The following is a 20,415-nucleotide window of genomic DNA, read 5'->3' as shown; positions in this document are numbered from 1 at the left end:
ACACACAACAGATTATCCCTTCAACATCTGCTAAAAACTAAAATTTGACTTTAAATCATGATTTCCTAAACAAAATCACAAGATTCATTGCTAACAGCCAAATAAAGAAACACCACCTACAGGAAACACAAGAAATAGTCCTCATCCTATTAATAGTAGCCATTCTACTGAGGCCCAACCTAGGGCAGAATTTGAAACTCAATTTACAACTGCCCCAAGAGTAAATAACTGATAATGGGGATCCAAGAAAGCAAGTACTGTTTTTGCAGAAGCCATCAATGCCTGCCCACCTCCAGCACCAGGAATCCAGAGAAAAAAGGTCCAGTCCATAAAAGTACCCAGGGGGGATCCCTGGGTGGCGCAGCGGTTTGGCGCCTGCCTTTGGCCCAGGGCACGATCCTGGAGACCCGGGATTGAATCCCACGTCAGGCTCCCGGTGCATGGAGCCTGCTTCTCCCTCTGCCTGTGTCTCTGCCTCTCTCTCTCTCTGTATGACTATCATAAATTAAAAAAAAAAAAAAAAAAATTTTAAAGTACCCAGGCATGAGGAGCTAGCAGAAAGGGTCCTTTTTTTTTCTGGGGTCTAGTGTTCAAAGTGTATAATCTGTTGAAACATGGAATAGGCTGTCTGTAAATTAAACTAGCCCAGACACCATTCTGAAATATCTCACAAATGTAAATACCACCCTCCATTAAACTCACAAGTATACTCTAAAAATTTAATCAAATAATCTAGTTTTAAATGTCTGACAGAGAGTATGTTACATAATAAAAATTCTCATTTAATGTTTTCAAAAAATAAAATACATCAGAATATGGTGGGTCTCAGATGCTTAAGCTAGCAACTATCAGTTAACTCTAATAACTTAAAATCCAGAGGCTGTTAACTTTTTAAATTCCCAAATGAGGAATACACAGTCCAAGAATAGTTAAATCTAACAATGAGAGACATGCGGACATGAGCCAGGATAGCACCCTGCAAAGGCAATGTTTCTCCTGCCTTTACTTCAGTCAGTCCTGGAATGTGTCAGGTAGCACAAGGGGTTTTGAATGTTAAGTTTTCCTCGGTGAAATGAGTGATGATCAAGTTAATGTGGCTTGGCTAGAAATACTGTAAAGGCCCTCTACCTTTGTACAAACAGGGTTTAAGAACCCACAAACCCAGGATCCCAATACTCTACACAGTGTACGTGTACTCTAAGAGAGTCTCATTCAGCCCTGTGTTCTACTGCTGACCAGGTAATTCTGGGATAATGCCCACTGTCACTGACATCTTGCTACAGGTGCCTCTAATGCACCTTACCAGCAAGGTTCTTGTTAGACTACCTACAAAGACAAAGAGCTGGGACTTCACAAGCTTCCCAAACAGGTTCCTGTGACTGCTTTTGTGACTGCTTTTGTGCCTGCTTGCTGCTAATCAATGTTTCTATGGTTGGCCAAAAAACAAACAGGCAAAAAGCCATTCTAACTTGTTAAATTGACCTTTATCATAAAACTTTCAGGACGCTTCACACTATTCTTTTACCACCGACATTCCTGTTACATTATCCTTATACTTACCTCACTCCTCTTAAGGAGCTTAAGCTTTCAATGCAGGCAAGGGATATCTAAATTATCTTTACGTTCCCTGCACAGAACACTTGCATTTAATGTAGGCAATGTTTGTTGCTCTAATGTACCTTTAACAATATGCAAAACTGGGCAGCCCCGGTGGCACAGCGGTTTGGTGCGACCTGCAACCCAGGGCGTGATCCTGGAGACCCTGGATGGAGTCCCACGTCGGGCTCTCTGCATGGAGCCTGCTTCTCCCTCTGCCTGTGTCTCTGCCTGTGTGTGTGTGTGTGTCTCTATGAATAAATAAATAAAATCTTTAAAAAAAATATGCAAAACTGATACATGTAAGGCTTCAGTATGAGTACATAATACTATCAATTTTGCATTCATTAAATAAATTACATTAATTAACTAGTCTACAAATAAATATACGTGGGCCCTAAATAACCTAACCACCATTCCAATTCTTAGACAATCTGGTGGCGTTTTTGTAACATAAATTAGTTCTCTGGATACCACATTTCAAAAATATTATTAATAATGCACAATGTTATCAGTCATTAACGTCATTAATTTCAAAGAGCTCAAAGTATCACAATGAGTTTCAAAGTAAAAATAAACTTAACAAAAACCCTTTCAAATCTGCAAAAGAATACATACTATACAAAATAAAAACTAAATGTTACATAATAAAGTCAGATTACAATTTTTTTACTCCATAGCTAGCCAAGCATTGAACCTTCACTTTGGTTTAAAACAAGTGGCCCATCACTCCACTTTACCATCTAAGTCACAAAAACCCATCACTTGGGCAGTTTTTCTTAACATAAAATATTTAGAGGTGGCAGTCAAATGTTCCCTAGTTATTTCAACTTGTAATTGATTCCATAGAAACAGCTATCCAGTGAAAAAGATGACCAAACTTAAAAAGTACCTGTTTATATATTCCTACAGTTCTAATTTGTGCCCAGATACGCAAACATTTCTGTAATCTCTTTCCATAGCTTTTATTACCAGGAATGTAGCAGAATTTTAGGAAATAATGTACTAATGGCATAAGACTTTATTGAGGTGAACAATGACTATAATTATCTATGAAGGTAACCTTCCAAACTAGAAAATATTTTTTAAATACATCAAATTTAAGATCTAATTTTCAAACACAGGGCATGACATTATTCTGTGGTTACTTTTGCAACACAAACACTAAACCTTCTTTAGCATTAGAAATGAATATATCTTTTTATGTGCCTATAAACAAAAAAAGTAACATAATTTTACACATAATCTTCTACATATTATAGTATAAATAAGCCACCTCTAGGACTGACCTAATAATTCCCCCCTACCATCTACATGCAAGCAAATCAAATCTAGGAAAATATATGCTTTAGTGGATTTTAAACTACTTCCATTACCAAAAAATTAAAAATGCCAATTTTAATACTAATTATCTCCTAGGAAAAAAGAACATTTTTAAATGTAAACAATCCATAACTACTTCTAGGCATTCTACATAATCTTTCTACTAACCAACAGAATTACAAAAAAAAAGAAGTTCCAATGAAACAATATTCAGGACAAACTTAAAAATGATGTAAAGATACTTCAAAATGAACAACTATGTACTTAGGCAATAGTTCCCTGACACATGTGAAGATTCCTCAGCCCTTTAGCATTATATTACTATAAATATGCCTTATAGCATTACTATATTTATTTTTCCTATATGTATGCTATATATTACTATATGATACTTTAATGCAAATCCTTTCCCAACTGATAACAAGATTAACCCAAAATATTTCCAAAAATGTACTAAAAGTCACCACAGTTCATTTGTTTAAATGTTTTATTTCTTAATACTTTTCAATAACTCCAGTGTAATTTAAATGTAAGAATCTTGAATCATTATATTACCAAAAGAGTAATGGTGAGCGTTAATTTAAAAGGCAAAGTGGTCAAGATCATGCTGTATTTCACGAACTCTGATTAAGCAACCGCTTACTGTTTACAATCTTTTAAGGATATTTTAAAGAGGGGATCCCTGCATGGCTCAGCAGTATAGCGCCTGCCTTCAGCCCAGGGCGTGATCCTAGAGTCCCAGGATCTAGTCCCACATCGGGCTCCCTGCATGGAGCCTGCTTCTCCCTCTGCCTGTTTCTCTGCCTCTGAGTCTCTCATGAATAAATAAATAAAATCTTTAAAAAAAAAAGATATTTTAAAGATATTACTACAAAAATAATATACCATATTATTAATTTATTTTCCTAATCCAAACCCCAAGCACTGTATATCAAACAGCGATCATACAAGCAAAAAATCTTTTAAGGAGTCTAATACAAATGAATCTTACAAAAACAGAGACTAAGAGAAATCAGCAGTTTGGATTAAGTATTGTCACACCCGGAAAAAAAACATACAAGTTTAGGGGCAAGTAAAAGACACTTATTAAATGCTTAAAACTTTCCAAATCTTTTAAGTCAACAGTTATCTTTTTTTTACACCTACAAATTTGAATTTTAAAACCTGAATGAAAATCCAATTTTATATATATATATAGGAATAAAAGTGTTAAGAAACCTAGATATTACTACTTGTTTTCCTTTTTTAAAAAACTTTTTTTTTTTTTTATTCATGAGAGACAGAGAGACAGACAGACAAAGAGACATAGGCAGAGGGAGAAGCAGGCTCCACACAGGGAGCCTGATGTGGGACTCGATCCTGGGACTCCAGGATCATGCCCTGGGCCCAAGGCAGATGCTTAACCGCTGAGCCACCCAGGCGTCCCTATATTACTATTTTTGAATCAGAAAGTTCTAGGAGGTGCAGACTAAATTTGTTGGGGGGTGGAAGCCCGGCAGGACATAAATAGCAGCTAAGAAGAGAACCCTGGGAGTTATTGAATTCCATTACCTGCCTGCCCTAGGTAAGTAGCCTGAACCAACCCCAACAAAGAAAAGCCAACTCTTGTTTTTAGAACTTTCAGACAGTAAGAATTCTGAAACCAACATAGCTCAACATTACGTACACACACACACACAAACAGGTCTGTTGTTCCCCAGGACTGTTCAAAAGATGGGTGAAACTAAATAATTTAATACTTCCGATAGCAGGACCCCAGCTCATTCATTCTATTCAGAATCCAATTTGAACACAAGGTGCGAGGTTATATAATGTCAAGCTTTACATTACACATTTCGCTGGAAATGTTAAGGCTCACAAGAATTGCGTGAGGTTGCAAGCACATACTCTAGAATGTTTTACTGTTAAGGCTAATGAGTCTTGACCTAAATAGGTAGGACCTCAGAAGCACAAAGCCTGAGTAATAATTTTTTTCGTCAGCTCCATGAAATACTTAATTTATCAGATTATTTTATTAAGCTTAATTCTTCCCCAAAACACAATGAAGCTTTCCAAGTTTCTCATTTATAACATTACTGCATTCAAACATCAAAAAAGTAACACACATTTTCACAAAAATATTTGAAAATGTTGAGTTCTCTAAAATTCAAACACAATAATACCCACAGGATTCAGTATTACAATCTGAAATCCAGTATTAAGCACCATCCGCTGTGAATCTACTAAATAGGAGCATTCAGAGACATGAAATCATCAACCAGCATTTTACACATTATCCGCATAAAACATCAGATTTCATTTCTTCATTATCGTAAACCAAAAGCAATAGATTTGGCCAAACTTTTCCGAATGTGTTATCTTTGCAAGCAATTTTACCAACACCCAATTAGGCTGGCAATAATCACTCCAAAATAAAGTGATGCTCCTTATATTTAAATATTTTATTTAATCTTTTGGAAAGACAACTTTGACAGCAGTCAATTATTTTTAATATTTTGAATACTCAGAAAAAAATTAAGGTTTTAATTATTGATGCTTAAATCATTTCAGAGCTAGTCACTACTCATTTTTCCAGTGATAATTTTAATGAAACTAATTAATACCTACTTCGCCAAAGTTTAATTCAAGTTTTCTGTATCAGTCAAAGGCACTAGGCTTACTGAAAAGGCCAATTCGGTTTAGCTCTCTGGTCATTATTTGTGATTGAAACCCCTTACGCTTAGTTACTTTGAAATAAAAACAGAAGTTAATTACAGATAAAGAGGAATTAGTGACTCTTCCAAACCGACCTACAGACAAAAACTGAGGACAACTAAGTTTAAAAAAAAAAAATCAACTTAAGACTAAAATGCTTCGGCTTTAGTCATTTCAAACTTCCTTCTCAATTCTAACAATAAGGCTAGGTGTCAAACGCAAAGCTACTGATTTCAGCTTGAAAAGAAAATGTCTAACGAATGCAACACCTATCGCACACACTCCAAGTTCCACGGCCTCAATTAAGAAAGCCAACAAATATCATTTCAATCATATTTTGGTCAGGAGAGACAAACTGATGCAGACAGATCGAGACTCCACAGCCTTTGTTCAACAGCTTACGGATGGGCAACTAAATGTGCTACAGGTTGATAAGCATTTACCAGGCTTACGAATGCTGCTTCCAAGCTTGAGAAAGGTATAAGAATTCTACATGCTAATCATCTTGGACAATTTTTGTTAAGCACCATCGAGCTACACTCCGAAGGAAGGGCCTATTCATCGCTACTATTTATTTCCATGTTTACCTCTCCTCCCTCCCCCCCAAACCCCCCCTTCACTTTCTCCTCCCACCCTGTCCCGCCATCTTGGGCCGATAGGAGCAGCCATTACTTAACTAAATGACAGTGCCAACAACTTTCCACACAAATAAACACAGAACACACCCCGAATCCCCCCCCTAGCCTCCCCGGTCAGACACACAGGAAACGAGACTCCAGAAACGAGAAACATTCACAAATAACTGCCGGATTTCTATGGCAGAAAGACCCAAAAAGTAAACAAGTCACCTAACTTCAGGTAAAAAGAGACCGGTAGAGATGCATGTCAACAGCCCAACGCAAACTCTTCACCGCCCTAAACTACAAGCAACTTCCCCCTTCTGGGAGCATGGACACAGGAAAGCCCAAAACGTTTGGTTAACAGTAGACATTATGAAGAGCGTGCCTGAAGGAAAAGAATAAAAACCACGGGAGGCAAGTTAAGTCAGAAATTTGGGGAAATCTGCACACATTTACGATCCCTTGACAGTGATCAGGCACCTCGGACATCATCGCTCTATCTCCAAAACGCCGTAAAAAGAGAGGCGATTTTGTCGACCCAGTTGGGCTCGGGCCCCAAAGCTTGCTGCCTCTGTTCCTCTAGCTACAAGAAGAGAGCGATTTCGCAAGGGTACAAGCGAGGTATCTGGGGGTGGGGGAAGAGCAAAGGCAGGAAATAGTTTTCCGGAAGCCCCTCGGCCATCGTTCGTGGCCACAATGAGCGCCGGCCGGGCCGCGGGGCCCGGGGCGAGCCGGGCGCCGGCCGGAGAGATCGTGTCCGCGCTCCGGCCCGCGGGCTGCCTTACCTTGCCCAGTAGGGCCTTCGTCCTGGCGCCATCTTCATGAAACCTCACGAACCCGAATAGGCGGCTGTGGGGAGAGACACATGCGGCTGGTTAGAGCTCCGGGAACGCCACCGATCCACCCCTGCCCGAGCCCGAGGCCCCGGCGGCGGCTACGGCACGGAGAGCGCCAAGCCCGGGGTGCCCGCCCCGCCGCCGCCAGAGGCGAGCCGCGCTCGGGCCTCCCCGGAGAGCGGCGCCAGCCCGTCCGGAGCCGACCGGGCGGGTGACGGCGGCCCGTACCTGTCCAGTCCGCCGAGCGCCTCCCTCTCCTCGGCTGTCAGGCTGGGGGACGCCTCCTCGCTCTCGCCGCTCGCTTTTCCCGCCGCCATTTTCTTTTCCTCATCACCGAAAGCGGCGGCGGCAGCGGCGGCGGTAGCGAGCGACACTCCGCAGGATTTCATGGAAACGCAGCGAATTCACAACTCCAACGCCGACACCCCCCCCCGGGCCGGGGCCCGCAACGACGTCCCCAATCTCCGCGCGGGACCGGCACACCAACTTTATCGCCACCTCCTCCTCCGCCGCGGGCGGCAGCGACGAAAAATCCCAACGCGGCGGCGGTGAAGGCGGCGGCGGCAGGGGCTGCGGAGCCCCCGGGTCGGCAGCGGCGGCGGCTCGGCTGTAGGGTCACATCGCGGGGGCGGGCGGGGAACAGCCACAGGCGGGGACGGCGGGAACGGCCGGAGCGCACGGGGCTGGGGGGCAAGGGGGGATCCGTTGGAGACACAAACTTCCCCGGCACCAGCACAAAGTTGTTGTAATTGTGTCACACAGCGAACCCCACGCCGCCGCCGTGCCCCCCCCCTCAGCGCCCGGCCAGCGCGGCCAATCGTCGCCGCCCGCTCGCCTCACGTGACCTTTGTTGACTCACGTCAGCCGTGGCTCCACTCAACTTGCTAGCTGCCGAGCCCCGCCCACCGAGGCCGCCACCGACGGGGAGCGGGACGCAGGCCAATTCTGGCCGGTGGTTGGCTGCTGGGCCCGTCTGTCGGGGGGGAAGGGTTGTCACCGAAAGGCAGCAGGCGGTTAGGTTGTGCTAGTTAAATACAGTGGGGCAGAGAATGGAGGGTCCGGGCCGTGTCACCTCGGGAGCCGCGGCGGGATGGGGGGGGGGGGGGGCCGCGGGGGGAGGGGAGTTGTGGGGAAGGGCGAGGTCCGGCACCGCCCGCGGCGGGCGTGAGCAGTGAGCGAGGACGCCATGTACGGCCTCTGCCTTCCGGAGAGCTAGGTGGTGGGCCCAGACCACTGCCCCGGCAGTCCCCCGCTCCGGGGGTCCCGGGCCTCACAGGGCCTGGTAAGGGTCGCGGCGCCGGGAGGCGGCGCACGGCCTCTGACCTCCACCCTCCGAAGAAGGAGCACACTTTTGGCACCGCTGGAAATAATGGCCTCCGCGAGGAGCGCACTCCGGGGCGGCTGCTGCCCGGGCAGGGCGGCTTGGGCGCCGCCCTAGGCCAGGCCCGCGCTCCCCGCCCCGTTCCCCTCACCCCTGCGGAAAGTGTATGGGGAAAGGCCTCCTGACCCCCGGCCGGAGTGAATGAGGAGTCGCCCACGGGGTCTGGCTCGCCGATCACGGCTCCCCACCGCCGAAGGTCTGTTGGCGGCACTTCGGGGCCAAATTTTCGTGCTACCTGCGTTTTATCGGTAGTTCGTTATAGTATTGTAAGAAAATAATAACAGTTGTTAAGCAGGACCTCCAGAATGTTGGTTTCGGTTTCTGTTGCTGATCTCGGGGTCCTTCATGGAAGAGTTGGGGCTGCTTGTGGACAGGTCTTAAGGAAGACACAGTTAAGATCCTCTCTCATCACAGCTTGCAGCCCAGAAAAGCTTTTTCTACCCCCACCCCCAACATGCCTTAGACAACAATAACACTTTCTTGTTCGGACCATATCTTAGATGTAAAAGTTACTAGTCTGGTTTTCAATCCAAAGTGTAATTGGGAGAAAAAGAAACCATGCTTTCGGTCCGTTACTCTTCAAAAGAAATTTAGTAAGGTATGTCTCATATAATGGATCTGTTACATGGCACATCTCCAGTCTTCAGAGATAGGAAAATAGCAATTAATGGACATACGGTAACAAGGTTTCCTTTAAAAATGTGGACTCTTGTCTATAATAACACAGCCAATAGACAAGATACATTTAACTTGGATTTCAAAGTAGAAGGAAGACAATTCAGTGCTGACTCAGTAATCCTAGCAGTATTCAGTGAGAAGCTATAGAAATCCCAACTGATTTTGCACACAGATACGGTTTTAAATTGTTCCCCTGAGACCAGTAACTACACTAACAAACTAGTTTCATATAGATTATATTTCATGTTTAATTACTTTCTCTGAAACACTTCTTCCATTCTTTTTTTTTTTTTTTTTTGATATATATTTATTAATGAAAGACAGAGAGAGAGAGAGAGAGGCAGAGACACAGGCAGAGGGAGAAGCAGGCTCCATGCAGGGAGCCTGACATGGGACTGGATCCCGGGACTCCAGGATCACACCCTGGGCCAAAGGCAGCGCTAAACTGCTGAGCCACCCAGGGATCCCCCCATTTCTTACATTCTTTATGGTATTTATTCCATTTTATTTGGATGAGTATAGGAAGTGGAATGTCTTCTACAGCTCAATTCACACACGCATTGTTAACTTTATCAAAAACACGATCTTCAAAGCCTGGGAGATTTTGACACCAAGATCTTCCTTCCACACACACCCTTAGATTTGCACAGATAAAATTCAGCCAGTATTTGGCCATCTTCCTGGAGTTGGCAGTTCTTGACTCAGGCCCTGAAGAATTATAAGGCTACCCACCTCAGGCCTCTCAAAACCTTTCCCACTACATAATCATCACTAGATAATAGCAGAATTGCATTGAGTGGATGCAATGGGTGGTGTTGGAGTCAGGTAGACTTAGATTCAGTTCCTTACTGCACAGGCTATGTGACCTTGGGAAAATTACTTATCCTCTAAGCTGGAAGTACATGTCTCATAGAACTACAGATATCCATCCTCCATCATGAAGCATGAAACAACTTTTATATAGTAACATCAATCTTAAAATCACTATGTAATTTTTTAGATCTAGAATAGTTTATAATTTGTCAAATAAATGTATATACAATAGGTATGAAGCCTCCAAAGTTTAGGTCCTCACTGGAGAGAGAAATGGTGAGATACCTGATTTTGTAATTATTCCTATGCAAAATGAATCTGAAAACCCATATGGAAAGCAGAGCAGTTGAGTCAGAGCATGAACTATGAAATCCTACAAATCTAGGTTCAAATCCTAACTTGATAGCTGGGCAACCCTACACAAGTTAGTCTAGTTTGAGCTTCAGTGCCCTCATCTGTGAAAAAATATATCCACTTTACAACATTATCTTGAATATTAAATGCTATAAGGTAGGTAAAGTGCTAGATACACAATATACATTCAAAGACCCCAAAACAAAAAAAGAAAGCTTGGAATTTCTAAAATCCTTTCTATGCTTTTACATTCTGGGTTTTGGGTTTTTTTTTTTTTTTTTTTTTTTTTTTTTTTGTAAAGATTTTACTTATTTATTCAATGATAGACACAAAGAGAGGCAGAGGGAGAAGCAGGCTCCCTGTGGGGAGCCCTATGCGCGACTCCACATCCTCAGACCCTGGAATCACTGCCTGAGCCAAAGGCAGACACTCAACCACTGAGCCACCCAGGTGCCCCCACCTTCTGGGTTCTAAATGTATTGATCACCACTCTGCCAATCACTGACTCCTTATCCCTCCCAACCTCTCTATAAAACCAACATGATGGATGGCTCAGCCCTTGGGCTCTGCTTTTGGCTTAGGGTGTAATCCTGGAGTTCATGGATTGATTCCCACATCCGGCTCCCTGAGGGGAGCCTGCTTCTCCCTCTGCCTATGTCTCTGCCTCTCTCTCTGTGTCTCTCATGAATAAATAAATGAAATCTTTTTAAAAAATGAATAAAAATAAACCCAACACGTAGTTCTAATTCACTTTTTACTTAAGGCATATATCCCAACATTGCCACATCTCCCATTATTCTAAATTCAGATTCTTATTTCATAATTCTAACTTAATACACTAGGAGCAGGGGAGAGTAGTTTGAATTTACCAAGTTGATATGACTAATATATGCATAGATAAATCAACATTTTAAAATTATATAATTTGTGTCATGCTGAATCCGATTATGGACTAATTAGTGTATAATTTGTAAATATTTATGTAAGTACCATCATTAATATCAGACAAGAAGCCCATTCAATTATATGAAAACAAATTTAGCTTCCTTTTAAATAACTAAATACTTAACCTTAAGCATTTGGGAATATGTAGTTTATTTGTAGTGTTAGTGTCACATAACCCATACAAATAAAAAGTCATACAACAGAGTCATGATTTATCTACTCTTATCATTAGAACCATACTTTTTTTTAAATCAGGGTTACCTGGGTGGATCAGGTGATTGGGTGTCTGCCTTCAGTTCAGGTCATGGTCCCAGGGTCCTGGGATGGAGCCCCCATGTTGGGCTCTCTGCTTAGTGGCGAGTCCGCTTCTCCCTCTCCTTCTGTGATCTCTCTCAAATAAATAAATAAAATCTTATTTAATAAATAAAATACAGAATAAGGTTTGAGGGGAGATAAGGAGCCAAGTACAGACTTCCAATTATTATAAAAACTTCAGTTGTCAAAACAGTTTTGGGACTTCTAAATGAAGTTAAGACCACCCACACCCACCAGGAACCTAAACTTCTACCCTCACCAGGCTGTAATGAGACACCTTAAATCATCACTATCCCACCCCAATCCAGCAGAAATGAGGGATCACTATCCACCCTCCTGAGTTGGTGTAAGAGGGGGCTTACTGCCCAGTGGTAACGAGGCCACCACTCTCATGGTGTCAGTGGAAGCAATGTGGGGAGCACTAATGAGGCACTCCCACACCTTCCAGCCAGGGTGACATCAACGGAGGCCTACTGGGAAGCCAGAATTCCCATCCTCATCCAGCAGTAACAAGAAGACCCTCCCCCTCCATCAGTCAATCAAGGTTGAGTGGGGAAACTAGACTTCTTCCACCCCTACCTAATAGTAAATAAGGTAGTGCTTTCCCTTCCCCGACCAGAATGATGCCAGAAGAGACCTGCTAAAACAGAAGATTTAGATGAGATCCAGAGTCTCAGTATACCAAAAATGTCCAGGCTGCAATAAAAAAATCCTCCATACCAAGAACCAGAATAATCGGAGTTTAATTAGAAAATACAATCAACAGATGTGAAAACTGAGGTGAATCAGATGTTCAAATTATCTGATGAGGATTTTAAGGTTTGGGTTTTTTGGTTTTTTTTAAGATTTTATTTATTTGTTGGGACGCTCAGTGGGGTCATTTGTTGGGGTGGCTCAGTGGCTGAGCATCTGCCTTCGGCTCAGGACATGAACTTGGAGTCCTGGGATCAAGTCCCACATCAGGTTCCCTGCATGGAGCCTGCTTCTCCCTCTGCCTGTGTCTCTGCCTCTCTCTCTCTCTCTCTGTCTCTCATGATAAATAAATAAAATCTTTTTTTAAAAAAATATTTATTTGGGAGAGACAGAGAAAGAAATCACAGGGGGTGGGGCAGGGGGAGTGGCAGAGGGAGAGGGAGAAGCAGACTCCCCCCTGAGCAAGAGAGCCCAATGTGGGGCTCAATCCCAGGACCCTGGGATCATGGCTTGAGCCGAAGGAAGATGCTTAATCAACTGAGCCACCCAGGCACTCCACCCCCTTTTTAAAAGTTTTTTCTGACAAGGAATTTAAAGCAACTATCAAAAAAGTGTTTTAATGAGCAATTATGAAACAAATGAAAACTAGAAAATCACAGCAGAAAAATAGGAAATTTCAGCAAAGAAATAGAAGATACAAAGAAGAACCAAATGGGAATTTTAAAACTGAAAAATACAGTAGCCAAAATTAGAAACCTAACTTATGGGCTCAACATAAGAATGGAAGGGATAGAGAAAAGAATTAGTGAACTCTAAGATAGAACAATAGAAATTAACCAAACGAAACAGAGAAAAAATAAACTGAAAAAAATAATAATAATAAACAGAGTCTCATGGGTCTTTGTGACTATAACAAAAGTTCTAACATTTAGGTCATTAGAATCCCAGGAGAGGAGAAAAAGTTCAGGGCCTAAAAACTATGTAAACAAATAATGGCTGAAAATTTCCCAAACTGACATGGTCCCTGTCCTGAGCTCTAACTTGGAGAGTTGTATAAATAAATTCTACACTATAATACACAATGATGAGTGCTATAAGCTTTGCCCAAATTTCTGTGGATGCTCATGGAAGAGGCATCTTTATCAGCTTAGTGGGACCAGGTAAAGCTCCTAGCAAATAGAAGATGGATTAATAGGAACTAGGGGGTGAGTGTAGAGGTGTGTGTGTTCCAGGCAGAGGCAACAATATAACTGCAAAAGCACAGAAGCCTAAGAATACTAGAGTTCTGGTAACTTCAATAAGTTGAGTGTGGCTGTGACCAAAAAGGTAAGGAAAGAACTGGGAGTTGAAGTTGGAAAATTAAAAAGTCATACTTAAGAATCATACCTGATGGTTATAGTGATTTTAGGCACAGAAATAATAACTGGAGAGTTCCTATTTGTGTTAGTGCTGCTGCATTTAACAGAAGACTTCCTTTCACCTGGGCTCAGCAGCTGGCAGCAACCTCGATGAATATTGGCTAGCCAGCTGGTCTAGCCCTTTTGCTAGGCCAGAGGTCAGAAAACTATAACTACAGACCAAAACCAGCCTACCACCTGTATTCATACAGCCATTGCATCATACATTAAAATTATTTGAAATTCAAATGTGGGTGTCCATAAATAAAGTTTTATTAGAACACAACCCACTCACTCATTTATGTATCATCTATGGCTACTTTCACAAAGCAACACACAGATAGTTGCAACAGAGAATGTGTGTGGTAGTCTCATCACTTCCCACTGCTACTTAGTGCCCTACAAATCATAGTGGTGCTGTTATAGCTTGACAGTGTTTCAAGTGCCACGTGTATAGCACTGTTACTTTTTTTTTCTTTATTACCAGTACACGTCTATCATGTCATAACAAGAAAAAAAAGAGAAAAAATGGACTTCAAATATCATGCTTTTAAGGCACAGTAGAGTGTGGATGATTTTGTTATAAATTTGATGGCAAAGCATTTATTATATATGTCAACATTATTAGGCTACACTCATCACAATATTCCCAATTGACAGGAAAGAAACAGTTGAACAATTAAAGATTTTGAAACAATATTTCATTACAATAGAATTCCTTCAGCAAAATAAAAAATGAAAAGGAGACTGCAACCAAAGTCATTTTCTGAGTGGCTCATTTCTTAGCCAAACAAGGAAAGATGTTTAATTAAATTGTGTTTGGTTGCACCAGCCAAAGTAATATGCCCAGAGAAAATAAATTTAAGGATATTAACTTTTCGGCTAGTACAGTTGCTTAAAGAGTTGAAGACATTGGAAGCAACATCCAGAGTCAACTAAAAAACAAGGCAATTACCGGAGTGGTTTTCCTTGGCTCTTCATGAATTAACAGAGTATACTGAGACTACTCAGTTGTTATTTGAGGAGTTAATGCCCTGTTTGAAGTGACTGAAGAATTAGCTTCAGCTTTCAAAAAAGCTGAAAAAGCACTGATGCCCTACAACATGAAGTGGAACCCACTAAGATGTGTTAAAACTGGTGGCAGTGAATATAAGTGTGAAGCAGAAAAATGCTTATTTGAACAAATGACAAAGTTTATGAAGATGTAAGGTGTTTAAACCATATGGCTATTCATTGTATTATTTATCAGTAATTACTCTGTGGTAATATTTGAATTTAGCATCTAGTTATTAAACCAATAGTGTCCATGGCAACTTCATTCACACTCATGGACTTAACCATCATCAGCTCTGTGAATTTTTATCAGAAGTAAAAACTGAATATCCTAACTTGCCTACCACACAGCAGTTCAATGTCTTAGCAGTGGCAAAGTTCTACTGTGATTCTTTTAAGCTTAAGACCAAAATTGAAAAAATTTTAATGAGAAGAACAACCCTCAACCACTATTATCAAATTATGAATGGCATTGGAAACTAGCTTTTACTGGAGGCTTGTTAATATGTCTAAGTGAACTTCACCACTTCCAAGGTAAAACAACACGTACACATGAAGCTTACACAATAGTAAAGTCAAGTACTATCAAACTACTTTCTATATTTCCGTGCTATTGAAACTTAAAAAGCAAATTATCTATTCCTCTATAAATTTGCAGCATGTGTTCTCCGAGTTCAAACTACAGTTCCAAGCAATCTCAATTTTTCAGACCTCAATGCAAGTGGAAAGGAAATTTCTGTATTTCAAAATCCATTTAACTGTGCAATTGAGTAGTTCCCACCTAACCATCATTTGGAAGTTATTAATCTGCAATGTGATGATGTACTAAAAGGCAAATATCAAGAGAAAAATCTAATAGAATTCCATAAGTGCATTCCATGCAATGAGCATGCTCAATTAAAATCATATGTGCATAGACTAATGCGAGTATTTGGCGGGCCTATCTGTATGGAAAGACATTTTCAAAAATGAAATACATAAAACCCCATTACAGATCAGCATTAACAGATAAACATTTGCAAACTAATTTGATGAGAAGCAATACAAATTTTGAACCCTAATTAAGCAAAATGTATTCCAAAAATAGAGAATCCCACTTTTCTCATTAGTAGACTTTTATTACCAAAAACTACTCAATTATTACTATTAGATTTTTAATTTCAACAATAAAATATTTGTGGAAATTTGATTTTTCTTAGGTACCTCCATAATAACTTTGATTTTGCCTCTCGACCTGAAAAATCTAAAATATTTACCATCTGGTCCTATATATAAAAGGTTTGCCAACACCTGGTCTACCTAATTGATTCCATGGGGGCTTCCAGTTCAAAATGATATATTGCTCTTTATTCCCATATGTATCCTGTCCTAACTTCTCGCAAAAATCCCCTCAAATACATTTAAAAAAATACAAGATTTCACAATATCAAAGACTAAAACCGACAGGTAATCTAAGGCTTGGATCTGGGTGAAATTGATGTTAATTATGAGGCAGATGGTCCTAAATGGCTGGATTAAGAAAACTGCAATCATGGTTTACCTTGGTTTCATTTCCTCAAAAACAGTGACTGAAAAAGGTATGAAGCCACTTATTTAAGGCCCACACTCTATTCCCTAATGACCCACCACCATCTGTCTCCCAACTCACACTCTTGGTGCTTAAACCAACAAGAGATGGCAGTTTCTCTACCATTGAAGGCTGCTCACAAGAATACCGATCACTACCCCCACCTCCACTCCATATCCTCTAGACTCTTCTATTTCCTATTTGTCTAGGCAGATAGATAAAACAAGTGGGCAGGAAACAGGACAGAGATTGGGAGGAAAAGGGAGGAGACCTAACATCTAAGGAAGTGCAGTCCCCATAACCACAGCCAGCTTCATGGGAGTGCAGGCACATAGGGCCCTGTGATAAGAAAGGCCTCTCACTTGGTTTAATGCTCTGCTGTTACCATCTTGAAATTCTTTATATTTGAACAAGAGGCCCTGCATTCTCATTTTGCATGTAGTGAGATTTACAATTTCCTGCAAATTACCTAGCCAGACCTGCCCAAAACTTTAAGGAAAGGCCAGCTTCTTGAAATTCCCTGAGAGGAGCCTGTGCTAGAAACTGTATTGTGATATTCATCACACTAGTAAATAAGCTTGCCTGGATAAAAACAAACATCAGTCTGTCTGACTTCTCATATCTAGAGTTTTAGAAATATTGGTGACCCCAAAATGTAACATATATCTGAGTCATCTTTCAGTAAAGATGTGAAAAAAAAAAAACCACTCTGCTTTTTAAGGGATCATGTAAGGTGAAGTTAGACTATGTGGACGTTAATGTGCTCTCCAACTAAAGACTGGAGATAGAGATTTCACCACTACTTCCATAGACGGATGGTGAATCTGGAGGTAAACCATTCAATTGCCTGTGGACAGATACTGAGCCCACAGAAACCTTGTTTTATTTGAGAGTAAGGAGACTATATCACCACAGAGCTATGAGAGAAGCAGAGGAGCTAGAAAAATCAGAGGAATCAGAGGAAATGAGCACTCTTTTTCACCGTGATCCAGAAGAAAATTTCAGAAACCTGTTGATTTTTTTTTTTAAGATTTTATTTAGGATTGCCTGGGTGGCTCAGCGGTTGAGCATCTGCCTTTGGCTCAGGTCATGATCCCGGGTCCCACATCAGGCTCCCTGCATGGAGCCTGCTTCTCCCTCTTTTATTATTTATTTATTTATTTATTTATTTATTTATTTATATGACTAAAATCTTTCTTTATTCATGAGAGACACACACAGAGAGAGGCAGAGACATAGGCAGAAGGAGAAGCAGGCTCCATGCAGGGAGCTTGATGCGGGACTCAATCCCGGGGTAAGGAAAATGAGCAAGTACTCTAAGAAAGCAAAAACAAAATTAAAGTACACATTGGAGACAGTAAAAAGGAAAATTTATTCAGCAGAAAATTAAATTTGGTGTCAAGAACAAAGCGGATGGTAAGAAATTGAGTGGAGTAGAAACAGAGATGGAAACAATGAGAGAAGATGAGAGCTGTGGAGAAAATGAAGAACCAACATATGAATAATTTGTGTTCCTAAAACGGGAACAAAGGCAAAGGGAAGAGATGTCATAAAAAGAAAAATAAAACAAACTTTCCTGTTTTGAAGAAGAGTGTATGTTGGTCGAAAGAACCCACTGTGTTCTAGCCAAAGTCAATAAAAGGGGGCATACACCTGCACACATTATGGCAAAAGTTTTAAGCTACAATATTGCCTATAATTGTGCAGGCAATAAAATTAAATCAGATTGCCCAGATAAAAACAACATCAGGGGGCACCTAGGTGGCTCAGTGCATTAAGCATCTGCTGTGGGCTCAGGTCACAATCTCGGGGTTCTAGGATGGAGCCATGCATCAGGCTTCCTGCTCAGTGGGGAAGCTGCTTCTCCCTCTCCCTCTGCACTTCTCCCTACTTATACTCTCTCTCTCTCTCTCTTTCTCTCTCTTAAATAAATAAACAAAATCTTTTAAAACAAAAACAAGGGCAGCCCCAGTGGCTCAATGGTTTAGCGTGATCCTGGAGCCTTCAGCCTGGGGTGTGATCCTGGAGACCCGGGATCGAGTCTCACGTCGGGCTCCCTGCATGGAGCCTGCTTCTCCCTCTGCCTGTGTCTCTGCCTCTCTCTCTCCTCTCTGTGCTTCTCATGAATGAATAAATAAAATCTTAAAAAAAAAATAAAAACAAATGTCAATCTGTCTGATTTCTCATATCTAGAGTTAAGAGAGAAAAATTAGCGACCTCAAAATGTGATATATATCTGAGTTGTCTTTCCATAAAGATGTCAGAGAAACACTCTCTGTTTTTTAAGGGATCATAAAATATATTACATTCTTGAAAACATTGGTTTGTGGTATGTTCCAACCAACCAAGAAATGAAGTAAAACAAACAAACAAAAAAACCAAAAAAACCCGCTCAGGAATGGGGAGGTCATGCAGAGGAGCATTAGCATGGCAAAATAGAAGTGCATCTAAATAATTGTGCCATATTGAATTATAAAACCAATTCTAAACCTCAATATTTTTTCTCAAATTAGGTACTGAGTTTTAAAAATAGTAATAAAAGTAGGGACACCTGGGGGGCACAGTTGGTTAAGCTTCAGACTCTTGGTTTTAGCTCAAGATGTGATCTCAGGGTCATAAGATCAAGCCCCCTGTCAGCCTCCAAGCTCAGCATGGAGTTTGCTTGAGATTCTCTCTCCCTCTCCCTCTACCCCTCCTAGTCGTTTTTGTCTCTCTGTAAAATAAAAAATACATCTTTAAAAATAGTAAAGTATATAAAGCCAAAGCCCAAGTTAACATTTTCATGGGTTAGAATGGAGAATGAGGTAAAAATAAAGTGTGCTTAATTTTATATCTCAAAAGTGTTATTCAAGGGGTGCCTGATTGGCTCAGTTGGAGGAGCCTGTGACTCTTGATCTAGGGGCTGTGAATTCAAGCCCCAAATTGGGTGTAGAAATTACTAAAAACAAACAAACAAACAAATAAGTAAATAGGTATAGAGATTACTAAAAATAAACAAACAAACTTCTAAAAAGTATTCAAAATCTGCCATTTCATTAAAAAAATATGGCATTTCACTCTGGACTCATCAGTTAGATAAAAATAAGCTAAAGAAAGCTTATTATATACCTATAGGTATGTGTCAGATAATATATTTACTATATCAATTGGGAAATAGAAAGGTATAGTAAAGTAAAAAGTTTCCCCTTCCTCCAGGTAGCTGCTTTCAACTAATAGAATAAAATACTTTTGAAAACAATAGAGAAGGGACGCCTGGGTGGCTTAGCGGTTGAGCATCTGCCTTTGGCTCAGGGCATGATCCCAGGGTCCTGGGATCGAGTCCCACATTGGGCTCCCTACAGAGACCCTGCTGCTTCTCCCTCTGCCTATGGCTCTGCCTCTCTCTCTGTATGTCTCTCATGAATAAATAAATAAAATCTTAAAAAAAGAAAACAATAGAGAAGACAAAAATGAGACTGAAAATAGAGAAAATGGAGGAGAAATGTTAATAAATAAGTCATGGAACAAAATGGCATAAAACCAAAGATTTCAGAATTTAAAAATGTAAATCCCCTGTTAAAAGATTTGGCTGAGTAAAAGAAATTATAGTATATTCCAGTTATAGGAGACATACCATTAAAAATGATATGTTACAAAGTAAAAAATAGGCAAAAACATATTAGACAAATGCAGACCAAAAAAGGGGGGGGGGGTAGAAGGGAAGGAGTTGGCAATATTAGAGTATCAAAGACAAAAGGCATTAACTAGGCAAAGAGAGTTAATTTTATATTAGTTAAAGAGTACAAATAAAATTCTCACCGTGTTGACATTCAATGCCAGGCTATCAAATGTCATCTGAATATACAGATATATCAAAATATACAAAATATATAGATCTTCCTTGGCTTATGATGGGATCACTTCCCAATAAACCCATTGTAAGTTGAAAATACTGTAAATGGAAAATTGGGCAAAGTTATCTAACCGAAGCCTATTTTATAACAAAGTGTTGAATATCTTGTTTAATTTATTGAATACTGTACTGAAAGTGGAAAACAGAATGGTTGTTTGGGTGCAGAATGGTTGTTAAGTATATCACCTGGTCATCATCGTGGTGACTTAGTGGCTGACTGGGAGCTGTAGCTCACTGCCACTAGCCAGCATCATAAAA

At 40.8% G+C, this 20,415-nt stretch overlaps 1 protein-coding gene across 10 annotated transcripts in view; it reads right to left on the bottom strand.

The window, feature by feature from the left end:
• KDM6A (lysine demethylase 6A) overlaps positions 1–7,891 on the bottom strand; it is a 209,507-nt gene extending 201,616 nt beyond the window's left edge. For 8 of the 10 annotated variants that reach the window (XM_026012249.2, XM_026012250.2, XM_026012252.2 and 5 more), the window contains exons 1-2: positions 7,298–7,891; positions 7,019–7,082 (exon numbers count right to left, since the gene is read on the bottom strand). In XM_026012249.2, coding sequence (XP_025868034.1) covers positions 7,019–7,082; positions 7,298–7,458 — 225 coding nt within the window. In that variant the 5' untranslated portion in view covers positions 7,459–7,891. The remainder of the gene's footprint in view (positions 1–7,018; positions 7,083–7,297) is intronic. The other 2 variants (XM_072743853.1, XM_072743854.1) reach the window with 1 other exon arrangement.
• Positions 7,892–20,415: the final 12,524 nt, after the last annotated feature.

This window comes from Vulpes vulpes, chromosome X (assembly GCF_048418805.1).
Source record: "Vulpes vulpes isolate BD-2025 chromosome X, VulVul3, whole genome shotgun sequence".
In the NCBI taxonomy this organism is placed as follows: domain Eukaryota; kingdom Metazoa; phylum Chordata; class Mammalia; order Carnivora; family Canidae; genus Vulpes; species Vulpes vulpes.
The sequence above is the reverse complement of the archived record's forward strand: the minus strand, read 5'-3'. Positions and strand labels throughout refer to the sequence as shown.